Source organism: Arachis ipaensis, chromosome B04 (genome assembly GCF_000816755.2).
Source record: "Arachis ipaensis cultivar K30076 chromosome B04, Araip1.1, whole genome shotgun sequence".
In the NCBI taxonomy this organism is placed as follows: Eukaryota; Viridiplantae; Streptophyta; class Magnoliopsida; order Fabales; family Fabaceae; genus Arachis; species Arachis ipaensis.
Genome location: NC_029788.2, coordinates 126,766,659 through 126,779,813, shown reverse-complemented (window position 1 = coordinate 126,779,813; position 13,155 = coordinate 126,766,659). Strand labels below are relative to the sequence as shown.

Sequence of the window (13,155 nt, the reverse complement as noted above, 5' to 3'; positions counted from 1 at the left end):
TTGGTTGAGATTCCATCTTTTGATTTAAAAGAGGATTTTACTTGTTTGCCCAATTGTCAAGCATCACAAGTAAGATCCTTATCAAACTTGATGTTTGGAATTCCTCTAACCAAAATTTTCTTGACTAGCTTAGAAATTTGGTACATGCTAGCATGACCCAACTTTCTATGCCATAGCCATTTTTCAGATTCAAGAGAGGTAAAAATGTTACATTTTATTCTTTCAAGTCTTCAAGAGTCAATCCATACACATTATTGCACCTTTTAGCTTCAAATAAGATATCCCCAGTTTTCTCACAAACAACCAAACACACAAATTTTCTAAAAATAACTTCAAAACCTAAATCACACACTTGGCTAACACTAAGTAAGTTATGCTTCAAACCATCAACAAGAAGGGCATCATTTATACAAGATGAGAGGTTTTTACCAACTTTCCTCATAGCCACTATTTTTCCTTTAGCATCATCACCAAAAGTGACAAATCCTCCATCATATTCATCAAGCTTTATGAAGAAGGTTGTCCTTCCGGTCATATGCCTAGAGCATCCGCTGTTCATATACCACATATTCTCCTTCAGTTTGGATGCTAGGCACACCTACAAAATAAGCTCAAGTGACCTTAGGTATCCAAATTTTCTTGGATCCTTTCACGTTAAACCATCTCTTATGTCCTAAGTCATTATAATCAAAAACAACTTTGTAAACTTTATCACCAATCATTCTTTCACCAAAAAAGTATTGTATAGGAAAGTGTCCATTTCGGTTGCATAATCTACAAAACCTTGGAGTTGCTGTTTTGTTAAAGTAGGTGGGGTCTTGAAATCTTGTATCATTAGAGGATGAAGCAAAGTTTTCAAAATGAGATTTTTCAGCAGATTTATAAAATCCCAACCCAGCCTTATCATAAAGAGGTTTTTGACTAGCCAAGATTTGATTCAGATTTTCAGAACTTTGAGTGAACTTGGCTAAGTCCTCCTTAAGCCTTTTGACCTCTTTAAGCAACTCTTCATTTCTTTTAAAACAGTCCACATATGCAACAACAGAATGATCACTTTCACAGCTCCTAATTTGGGCTTTTAACTGCTTATTTTCTTCAACAAGATCACAAGCAGTTTTGACCTCCCTTACTTTCTCTTTAAGAAAACTGTTTTCAGCTTTAAGAATGGTGATTTGTTGTTCAAGTTCTTGATTTTCCAGTAAGAAGCATCTTATTTTTTCAGAAAGGTGGTCTATCATAAGATGAATATCTTCAGTGTTAGGGTTGTGAAAGAATACCTGATCTATATGATCTGCCATGAGACACGGTTGTGACTTGGTCTCGGATTCCTCATCATCATCATCTGAGTCATTTTCCAAATCTTCCCATGAAGCCACCAGTCCCTTCTTTTTTCCTCTTTTTGGCTTCTCCTCCTTCTTTAACTTGGGACAATCAGATTTGAAATGCCCCATTTCCTTGCAGTTGTAACAAGTTACTTTGCTAAGGTCTTTCTTCATTTTCCTTGAGCTGCTGCCTTTGCCTTTGAGCTTTACCATTTTCATGAATTTTTTTGCAAACAATACAAACTCATTTTCAGAAGAGTTATCACTGGATTCACCATCCAGAGGGTTAGTTACAGAAGAAAAAGCAATTCCTTTCTTTTTTGAATCTTTTTTCAAATAAGTGTTTTCAAAAGCAAGAAGGTTTCCTCTCAAATCATCACATGTCATGGATTCTAAGCTACCGCTCTCAGAAATAATTAAAGCTTTTGTTTCCCACTCTTTTGTGAGACATCTCAACACTTTCCTCACAAGCACAGAATCAGGATACGTAATTTTCAGAGCATCTAAGCCAACAATGATGATGTTGAATCGTTTAAACAGTTCATCTATGGACTCTCCTTTCTTCATTGCAAACATTTCATATTCTTTGTTCAACATATCTGTCCGAGTCTTCTTTACAATAGTGGTTCCTTCATGAGTGATTTGCAGTTTGTCCCAGATTTCCTTTGCCATTGTGCATCGTGATACCCGTCGGTATTCCTCGAAGCTGATAGCACAGTTGAGCAAGTTGACAGCCTTGGCATTTAGCTCCACCTTCTTCCTATCTTCCTCGGTCCAGCTTGCTTCTGGTTTAAGAGTGACTACTCCTTCAGCACTTATGTTAGTTGGAAATTGAGGACCTTCCAGGATGATCTTCCAGAGTCTGTAGTCTACTGCTTGCACAAAGATCTTCATTCTCTCTTTTCTTAGGTATAGTTTTTCCCATTAAAAAGAGGCGGTCTGTTGCTTGACTGTCCTTCTGTAAGGTTGTAGGACACCAGATTAGAGCCACTGCTTTCTGTCATCTGGATCTTTTCTCCAAGCTGCAAAGCTTGATCTCTTTGAGACCAAGATCTGATACCAATTGATGGTTTTCAGTGGCTAAGAGAAGGGGATTGAATCTTAGCCCCCTTTTTTGCTCAGTAACACTTGCTGGTCTTTGAAATAAATTCAGGAGACTTTTTGATTTTTGTCTCATCCCTAGCCACGAGACTTTTATTTTTGTCTCGTCACTTGGCACGAGATATTTTTCAGTTTTAGCTCCTATGTAGTAGAAACAGAAATGGAGTAGAGAAGAGAGAAAATTACACCCAGATATATCCTGGTTTAGCTGCTAAGTGCAGTGCAACCTACATCCAGTCTCCATCACAACAATGATAGAATTTCACTATAATCTTCTTGATTACAGACTGTAAAGTGCTAACCCAACTTTCAAGGAGATTCCCACAGAATCATGAAACACAACATAGATGAACAAAGGAACTCTAAGGACATCTATGGCTTTTTCTTTTAATTTTGCACTCTCTGCCTTTTTTCGCTCTATGGATTTTTCATACAAACCTCACTGTTTGCCTTTTTCCATGAGACTCAAGACATGACAAAATTAAATAGAAAAATTACAAAACAGAATACATTGAAGGAGAAGAGAAATCTGTTAGCTCAGGTAGCTCTGAGAACTCTGTGCCTTGCACTCTCACACTTTCTCCTTGTCTCAAGCCGTGGCTGTTCTCCCTTTTTATAAAAGGGGAAAGCCTCCATAGTTGAAACCAAAAACCAAGCCAACTTCTTCTTCTCCAAGAAACAGAACCAGTTCGGCCAGAGAGAGAAGAGATAACCCATGCAAAACCCAACATGCAATTACCTCTAGTCCTTCCTTGGTCATCAATCTTCATCAATCCGAGCGCTTCGTCCTTGGCTTGCTCTCCAAGGTGAATTTTTGGCCCTTGATGCTTCATGAGGATGATAGCTTCATCTGCTCCACTTTTGCTTCCTCCCTCACGTAGCCACCCTAGCTACCTTCTGTGATGAGTGAACTCAAAAGCAGAGACAAGCCATCCCAAAGATCTTCTCCTTGCTGGCCGAGATCTTCTTCTTCTTTTTGGGTATGAGGAGCCCGAGATTACCTCACCGAATCTTACCATTCTTGGTGAGAATCTCAGCCACTACATACTTTTAGTTTGCTTTTTCTTGCCATCATTGTGATGGTCTTGTTGCTTGCTCTATCTTCTTTTCGGTGGCTAGGTGTAGCTTCCATGGTTGCTGGTAATGACCGAAAGAGAAGAAAGAAAGATGAGAGAGAAGATAGAATTAGAGAAAAAGCAATTAATTGAAATGGAACAAATTAATTGAAATGGGATTGCTTTTACTTCCCTTGCTTGAGTGGCGTGCAACATTAAACAAATCAATCATGTCACTCATACTCTCTCTCTCATTTATGTTTCCAATGCTAGTAAATTAAAATTTGAAATCCATCCCTCAATAAGAAATGGAATCCGTTGGAAGCATGGAGCCAATGTGCTTTCTTTCATTATGTTTCGGACCAAGCATTGGATCTTTGGTTTGATATGGGCTTAATGTTGAAGTTTAATAAAAACTGGCCAATTAAACACAAATTTCATCAGCCATATAACATGCCATACTTTGAGCAAGACTTGATTTTTAAAGGCACATTTGGACTTGCAGTGATAAATCAAACTGGCCCAAGAATAATAATTCAGCCATAATAATCAAAGCACTTTTTGTATCAATGCTGAATATTTTTCATCAAGTTGGGCTAGCCAATATTTTTCGGCCCAAGCAGAATCTGCATTGCAAAAATTAATTTAATCAACATATATAAATTAATATTTTTGCAATTAATCATATTAATAATGTTTAGTCATCACAAATATTAATTTAGAGTTTTCCACACTCATCAAGTCATTTTTACATTGATTGCGTGAATGATCATTTAAAATAACGAATGTAATTAAAGTATTAAACTATTACATAAAAATTAAACTCATTTTGTAATGGACTTGTATCAAATCCCCAAAAAATTGTAACAGTGGACTTTTTCTGCCTGATTGAAAACTTTTAATAGTATGGAATTGATAAATCGTGTTTAGCATTGTAATTTTTCTTGAACCTATAAATTTATTATTTCAATTCTTAAAGAAATTATTTGGTATTTTTTTTTAAATAACGTATAACTGTATAAATCTACTTCAAAATTTGTTAAAGACCTATTTTTCTATTATTTAAAAAAAGTTATTTTCTTCTGATGATATTGAAATTAAAGCACCAAAAAAATCTGAACTCTGTTCTTATATAAGCCAAAGTAAGTTTACTTGATGGAGTCAATGATATGAAACAAATTAAAGAGAGAAGATTAAGTATAACTCTAGAATGCAAGTTAGCAAACTAAAATATTAGAGACAAAGATGTCAAAACCTTGAGTGTGACAAAGAGAGAGTTAAGTTTGTGGAGGATAACCAAGCACAGAGGTTTTTAGATGCAGCAGTTACATTCAATAGCACCATTTTAGAAGCTAAGTATGGAAAAATTACTTGAATATCTCAGACTTCCTGCATGTGCTTTGAACTTTGAAAGGGTCTGCAGAAGCCGCCACAATCAATAGTTTTCTTGTCTTCCCCTAAATGAACGGCAATTCAATATCACACTCTCATGAGTATGATTTATCATCACTATTAGAATTAGGAATAATACATCCATGTCACTTATGCAAGTGCCTTACTTAGAACACCTCAAACAAGGAAGTTTGTGGTGGTAATGAAAGATAAAAGATAACGAGAAAATTAAGCATGAAAGACATCAATGCAAGTTGTTAACAAAGTCAAATAGTAATGACAAAAATATACTATCAAGGAACTTCCGCGAAATGAGAGGCAATATCACACTCGCAATAATACAAATGCATGTAACGTTACATGGTGCATGTCTGTTACATACTATCACCATCACTGCTTCACTATAAAAACCGATTAGAGTGTCCCAAACATTTCATCCACTGAAACCTACTGCTATACGATCACAATAATGGGGTTCTTCTGTTCTCTTACTTTCTCCATACAGTTTCTTCTTCTCTTCTCATCCTCCCTGTTCACAAACTGTTTTACTTTGAATGATTTAACTACTACTCATCAGCATGAATGCCATCAACATGAAAGCAATGCCTTGCTCAGCTTTAAACAAAGCTTCTTCATAAGTAAGTCTGCTTCCTATAATCCTTTCAGTTATCCTAAAACTCTCACCTGGATTCCAACCACAGATTGCTGCTCCTGGGATGGCATCGAATGCGATGAACTCACAGGTCATGTCATTTCCATTGATCTTAGTAGCAGCCTGCTCTATGGTTCCATGGATCCCAATAGCACCCTTTTCTCGCTTGTGCATCTTCAAAGCCTTGATCTTTCAGACAATGACTTCAATCACTCGCAAATTCCAGCCTGGATAGGTGACTTGTCACAACTGAGGCATTTGAATCTTTCTCAATTTGGTGAAACCACATTGTCAGGTGAAGTCCCAACTCAAATTTCCCATTTGTCCAACTTGTTGTCCCTTGATCTTCGCAGCTATATTAATCCACAATTTGATTTTCCATTAATAAACTGTTTACAACTCAAAGAATCCACTCTGCAAAGCTTAATTCAAAACTCAACAAGACTAGAACAACTTCGCCTTAATTTTGTCACCATTTCATCATCATTACCTCACACGCTCACAAACCTTACATCTCTGCAAAAACTCTCTTTTCGCCATTGTGAACTGCATGGTGAGTTTCCTATCGGAATATTCTCTCTTGCAAACTTAACATCTTTGAATTTTGGGGAAAACCAAAATCTGCAGGGCACATTACCTGCATCCATTGGAAACCTGACCAATTTAGCTCTCTTGGCTCTTGAAGATAATAGCTTTCATGGTGAAATCCCTCGCTCTCTTTTTGGACTAGAGAAGCTTGTAGATTTATTTCTATATTCTAATTTTTTCGAAGGCCGCCTAGCACTTGACATGTTTTTCAAACTAAAGATGCTTAATACTCTTGACTTATCTGTCAACAAATTGTCTTTGTTCTCACAAAATAGGGCTGTCAATGTGACAATCCTTCCTCCAATTCAGTGGTTAGGATTGAGTCAGTGCAATTTAAATGGAGAAATTCCAACTTGGATAATGAATCTAACCACTTTAAATCACTTGGATCTTCGTGGAAATAATCTTCAAGGTGAAATTCCATATTTCCTCTTCAAGTTAGAGAATCTTACAGGCCTTGATCTAGGTAGAAATTTATTCGAAGGACAGATCGAGCTTGAAATGCTTTCAAAGCTCAAAAAGCTTACTGTACTTGGTTTAGGCGGAGGCAACAAATTATCTTTTCTTGAAGGGAACAACACTTCCATTGTAACATTTCCTTCTCAAATTCAATTTTTGGATTTAAGGTCATGCAACTTAGTTCATTTTCCCAATTTTATACAGCACTTGCAAGAGTTGACTGATCTTTACCTATCAAACAACAGCATAAAGACAATACCGAGTTGGTTATGGAACAAAACAACTCTTCAGAGTTTGGATATTTCCAACAACCTATTGATAGGAAAAATACCCGCCTTGATATGTAATCTACAATCACTTGGGTTTCTTGATTTATCTTCCAACAATTTAATTGGCAGGATTCCATCATGTTTAGGAAGCTTTAGCCGATCTCTTCACATTTTGAGGCTCGCGGGAAACAAATTGATAGGTAATATTCCTCAAAACTATGCGAAAGAAAATGCACTTCAGTTGATTGATTTTAGCTCAAACAAGTTGTGTGGTCAATTACCAAGATCATTTGTCAATTGCAGAATGCTAGAGCTTCTTGACGTAAGTCATAACCATTTCAATGATTCATTTCCTTTTTGGTTAGGATCTCTCCCTAATTTAAAGCTCATTTTTTTACGTGATAATAAATTTCACGGAGCTATAAAGTGTCCATTCAAATGCACATTTCCTCAGCTTCGTATCATTGATCTTTCTCAAAATGATTTTTCTGGAGAATTGTCATCAGAAACAATCAAGAATTTCAAATCGATGACACTTTCCAACACAAGCCACCAAGTACAGTTCAAGGACGACGTTTATCAATTGCAACATACTTGGGTTGATCTTAGTTTGTTTGTAATTCGAATGCATAACAAAGGAGTAGTCATGAAGTATCTTGGGCGTCAATACTTTCATTACATGATTGCCATTGATCTTTCATGTAACAAAATTTTCGGTGAGATTCCAGATATCATGGGAAGTTTGAATGGTCTTGTTGTGCTCAACTTGTCCAATAACATGTTTACTGGCAGCATCCCATCTTCCTTCGGAAAGCTTTCAAATCTCGAAGCCTTGGACCTTTCTGCCAATAGCCTGTCAGGGGAAATCCCCCAACAACTCACAGAGTTAACATTTTTGGAATTCTTCAATGTGTCTTTCAACAATCTCTCGGGTCCAATCCCAGAAAATAGACAATTTTCCACTTTTCAAGATAATTCATTTGAGGGAAACAATGGTTTATGCGGGTTTCAATTGCTGAACAAATGTGAAGATCGTTCTAAGCTTCCACTACCAACAATACCTGATGGTGATCAAGACTCTGAGTCAGGATCTTTCTTTGAATTGTATTGGATGGTAATTCTAATTGGATATGGGGGTGGCCTTGTTGCTGGGTTAGCACTGGGAAATGCTTTTGCTGGAGATGTTTATAGGTTGCTGAAGAGGATCTTTTAAGTCACAAGTCTAGATGTTGGTTTTTTCATGTGTGTAATCTTAGACTATTTTTATTTTTGTGTGTTGCATTTGAAGTTGTTGTGTTCCTTTTATGTAAGAGTCTGCTATGTGTATACCCAAATAAAAGTAGGCAAGGAAAAAAGATAAATATAGTCTGTTATATATCTATTTTGTTTTGCTATTTTTGATGTAAGAAAAGTCATACATTGTGTTCTTTGCTTAAATAATCCATTTCCCTTTGCATACTCTCTCTCATGCTTATGCCAAAACAGGAAAACTTGTAAAAGGTAAAGACTAAAGAGAAGCAATTTTTTTTTCCAAAAAAAGTATTCGCTGATATGAATAAAAGCTTAAGTAGGATCAATTTAAATGCTAAATGTGAGAGAAGAAAAAAAAATATTTATTATAGAAATACAGATGGATGGAGAATAGTTGGATGGAGAAGTGTTTGAGAGTTTAGTAGTACTTGAGTCTCAAGTTTAAGGTGTTGGGAGTATTGGTGTGAAGGCTTCAAGCATGTTATGTAATTACTTAAATCAAAGTTGGTGACAACATTAATTCCTCTGTACTCAATTGCTGTTATGTCATAGGTTCGTGCTGCTTCCTCTTGTGTGCCTGGTGCCTGCATTAGTTAAAAAAATGTTACTTCCATTTTTCCTTTTAGAGGTTGGTTAAACTTGGTTTTCGAAATTGCAAATGTGTTTCTTCTATAATCCTCAGAATTTTAAAATTAACCTTTAAGACCTGAAATTATTTCATAAATAATTATATTTTATAGTCAGTCAACTGTTAGTCAACTTGGTGTTGGCCAGTGATGTGAGATGCTACATTGTATGCTAACATGTTAGCTGATATGGCACATCAACAAAACTGTTGTTGTTAACCGATCAAAGACTAAAATGACTAAGGGAATATAATTTTAGGGATTAAGTAGTAAATTTGAAAATTAAGAGACTTAAGCACGCTTGAAACTTTGAGTGAGCAAATTGAGCCTTTGTTGAGTTGTGTTGATTTTAACATACTGTATGTATGTTCCAAGGTAAGGATATTTGTTTCCAAGAACTATTCCATTCTGATGATGCCTGCAGAACATTGACAAAGCATTAGTGATTCATATCCAACCCCAAAATGCACATTTGTGCCGTGTTCATAAAGACTACCACTACTCTTTGTGCAATAAAACTTTATTGAAAGAAAATCATATAATGTGTTCTTTGCTTTTGTGCATTCCTTCTATTTATGTTTTGTATTGAGAATTATTTCATATAGGTTGCTTTTGGATACCCAATCAGAAATACAAGATAGCTATATATAATTAATTTCCACTATTAATAAATACAAAACGTATGAGTCTTTTCTTTTTTTGGAAAATAAAAATTATGTGTATTAATAGGGCTGGAAGTGAGTCAAGCCAGCTCATGAGCCAGCTCGAACTCGACTCATTAATAGCTCAATAAGTTGAACTCGTGAGTGGATAAGCTCAACTCATTAATTAGTGAGCTGACTCGATTATATATATTATATTAAAAATATAAATTAAATACATATAAGATATGTGTATTAATAATTTAATAAGAACAGTTAGTATACAGGTGATGATATTTGACTGCTCTACGTTAATTGTTGTGACTTGAGAGTTTTGCTCATTCACAGGTTTATTTAGAAAAAAATAAAATAAAAAATGAAAAACGAAAAAAGGTTTGGCAATATGTTTCAATTTGTATGGTATTGCTCATGTAGTCGCTCTTAAGTGCAAGCAAGGTCGAAAAAACGGTGTTCATAAACGAAGCATCCCTTGAGCTGTGTTAGGGATATCAGCCAAGTTAGAGAAAGTTAGTTAGACTAATGAACGGTTTATGGTTGTAAATTAAGTGTACAGAAAAATATATAAAGTTTTTGCAATAATATATAGTATATACCATAACATGCTGATTTTAGAAGTAACATTCCACTCATGTGTACTTGATAAAAAGTGATAAAACAAATAGTTTTAAAAATTTTTACAATTGAATTGAATTATTGAAGGTCTTTAAGAAATAAAAAGTATCAAATAAGTTCGAAGAAATTTTATAATTAGACTTGTACCAAATTTTTTAAGAATTGTAAGCGTGGACTTTATTTGTCCCTGACAAATGATAAGCATGTTTAGTATAATATTTTCACTGACTTATAAATCAGGAGTTTCAATTCTTGAAGAATTTATTTGATATTTTTTTTTTCAAAAAACGTGTAAGTTTACTAGAAAATTTGTTAAAGACCTATTTTTTCTGTTATTCTAAAAATAGTTATTTCCTTTTGATAATATTGAAATTAAAGCAACAAAAAAATGTACACTCTCTCCCTATATTATAAGCCAAAGTAATTTTACTCTATGGAGTCAATGATACTAAAGAAATTAAAGAGAGAAGATTAATAATAACGATAGAATGCAAGTTAGCAAACTCAAATATCAGAGACAAAGATCCAAAACCTCGAGTATGAGGAAGAGAGTTATGTTTGTGGAGGATAACCAATGCAAGTACAGAGGTTTGATGCAGCAATTACATTGAAATAGTACCATTATTTTAGAAGGAATCCAACGTAAGCTAAGTATGGGAAAATGACATGAATGTCTCAGGCTCTCAGCCTTCATGCATGTACTTTGAACTTTGGAAGGGTCTGCAGATACCGTGTCCCCAAAATGAACGATAATTAAGGTTTGAAAGGTACCTGCGGGTGATGACTATATATGAGTAGAGAAGTCATGAAGGTGCATGTACAATTATTATGAGAAATTTAAGCATGAAGGGCGTAAATGCAAGTTGTTAACAAAGTCAAATAGTAGTGACAAAAATATACTATCAAGGAACTTCACTATGAAGTTGTAACAAGGGACAAGATAGTTCAGTTTGCCGAAGGCATTTAATGAAGCCGGGGGCTACTCTGCATAGTATCACCATAACTGCTTCACTATAAAAACCGATTAGAGTGTCCAAACATTTCTTCCATTGAAACCTATTTCGATACAAATGACCATGATGGGGTTGTTGCATTCTGTTGCTCTGGCCATACATTTTCTTCTCCTCTTCTCATCCTCCCTGTTTACAAACTGTTTAACTTTGAATGATTCAACTACTACTCATCATCATGAATGCCATCAACATGAAAGCAATGCCTTGCTCAGCTTTAAACAAAGCTTCATCATAAGTAAGTCTGCATCTTACAATACTTTCAGTTATCCTAAAACTGTTTCCTGGATTCCAACCACAGATTGCTGCTCCTGGAATGGCATTGAATGCGATGAGCTCACAGGTCATGTCATTTCCATTGATCTTAGTAGCAGCCTGCTCTATGGTTCCATGGATCCCAATAGCACCCTTTTCTCGCTTGTGCATCTTCAAAGCCTTGATCTTTCGGACAATGACTTCAGTCACTCGCAAATTCCAGCCAGGATAGGTCACTTGTCACAACTGAGGCATTTGAATCTTTCTCAATATGGTGAAACCACATTGTCAGGTGAAGTCCCAACTCAAATTTCCCATTTGTCCAACTTGTTGTCCCTTGATCTTCGCAGCTATATTGACCAACCGTTTGAAAATCTAGTGATCAACCAATTACAACTTAAGGTATCCACTCTGCGAAGCTTAATTCAAAACTCAACAAGACTTGAACAACTTCGCCTTAATTATGTCAGCGTTTCATCATCTATACCTTACACTCTCACAAACCTTACATCTCTGCAAAATCTCTCTTTTCGAAACTGTGAACTATGTGGTGAGTTTCCAGTTGGAATATTCTATCTCCCAAACTTAAGTTCTTTGAATTTTGCGGAAAACCAAAATCTGCATGGTGCATTACCTGCATCCATTGGGAACCTGACCAATTTAGCTTGCTTGGCTCTTGGAAAAAATAGCTTTCAAGGTGAAATCCCGCAGTCTCTTTTTAGACTCGAAAATCTTGAACATTTGTCTCTGGGGTATAATTTCTTTGAAGGCCGCCTAGCACTTGACATGTTTTTGAAGCTAGAGATGCTTAATGTTCTTGACTTGTCTGGCAACAAATTGTCTTTGTTCTCACAAGTTAGGGATGTCAATGTCACAATCCTTCCTCTAATTCAATGGTTAGGATTGAGTTCATGCAATTTAGCTGGGGAAGTTCCAACTTGGATAATGAATCTAACCACTTTAAGTTACTTGGATCTTTCTCGAAATAATCTTCAAGGTGAAATTCCATATTTCTTCTTCAGGTTAGAAAATCTTACAGTTCTCGATCTATCTAATAATATATTGGAAGGACAGATCGACCTTGACATGCTTTCAAAGCTCCAAAAGCTTATTTTTCTTTCTTTAGGCGGAGGCAACAAATTGTATTTTCTTGAAGGGAAGAACACTTCCAGCGTAACATTTCCTTCTCAAATTCAATCTTTGCATTTAAGTTCATGCAACTTAGTTCATTTTCCCAATTTTATACAACAGTTGCAAAAGTTGACAGATCTTTTCATATCAGACAATAGCATAAAGACAATGTTAGATTTTGTTATTTTCATGTGTGTAATGTTAGATCATTATTCATTTTCATTTATGTGTTTTCATTTGAAGTTATTGTGTTTATCTCGTGTAAGAGTGGGTCATGTGTAATTCCAAATAAAGTAGATAAAGTAAAAATATAAATATAGTGTGTTATATATCTATTTTTCTTTTTCTATTTTAAAATAAGAAAAGTCATACATTGTGTTTTTCTGCATACAATAGTCTATTTCCATACAAATAATTCATTTCTGTTTGTATACTCAATCTTTTGATTATGCCCATGCAAGATAGGATAACTGTAAAAAGTAAAGCAAAGCAATTTTTTCAAAAAAAAAAATCATTAATTTGAATCTAATTATAAGTAGGATAGATTGAGCAAACAATAATAACAAAAATGATATTTTCTTAAAAAAACTAAATTACAGCCAGCATTATATTATAGAGAAAGAAAAAGAAACAAGCTAATATAGAAATACAGAAAACTAAGAAATTTTTTTATGGAAAAATATTGAAAGAAGAAGAACTGAAGAAGCAATGATGATCAATCTCTCTCTTCTTCATAGTAAGAGCACTGATTTTTATTTTTCTCATAGGAA

General features: G+C 35.1%; 2 protein-coding genes across 2 annotated transcripts; both read left to right on the top strand.

Moving 5' to 3' along the window:
* Positions 5,298–8,303, top strand: LOC107635298 (receptor-like protein 12). The gene has a single exon (XM_021121991.1). The coding sequence runs from the start codon at positions 5,340–5,342 to the stop codon at positions 8,049–8,051; it is 2,712 nt and encodes a 903-aa protein (XP_020977650.1). The 5' UTR covers positions 5,298–5,339; the 3' UTR covers positions 8,052–8,303.
* LOC107637261 (leucine-rich repeat receptor-like serine/threonine-protein kinase BAM3) lies at positions 10,849–12,667 on the top strand. Its single transcript, XM_016340691.2, has one exon. The coding sequence runs from the start codon at positions 11,060–11,062 to the stop codon at positions 12,665–12,667; it is 1,608 nt and encodes a 535-aa protein (XP_016196177.1). The 5' UTR covers positions 10,849–11,059.

Coding starts and splice junctions, on each gene's coding strand:
- LOC107635298 (XM_021121991.1), top strand. CDS start 5,340: ATGGGGTTCTTCTGTTCTCTTACTTTCTCCATACAGTTTCTTCTTCTC.
- LOC107637261 (XM_016340691.2), top strand. CDS start 11,060: ATGACCATGATGGGGTTGTTGCATTCTGTTGCTCTGGCCATACATTTT.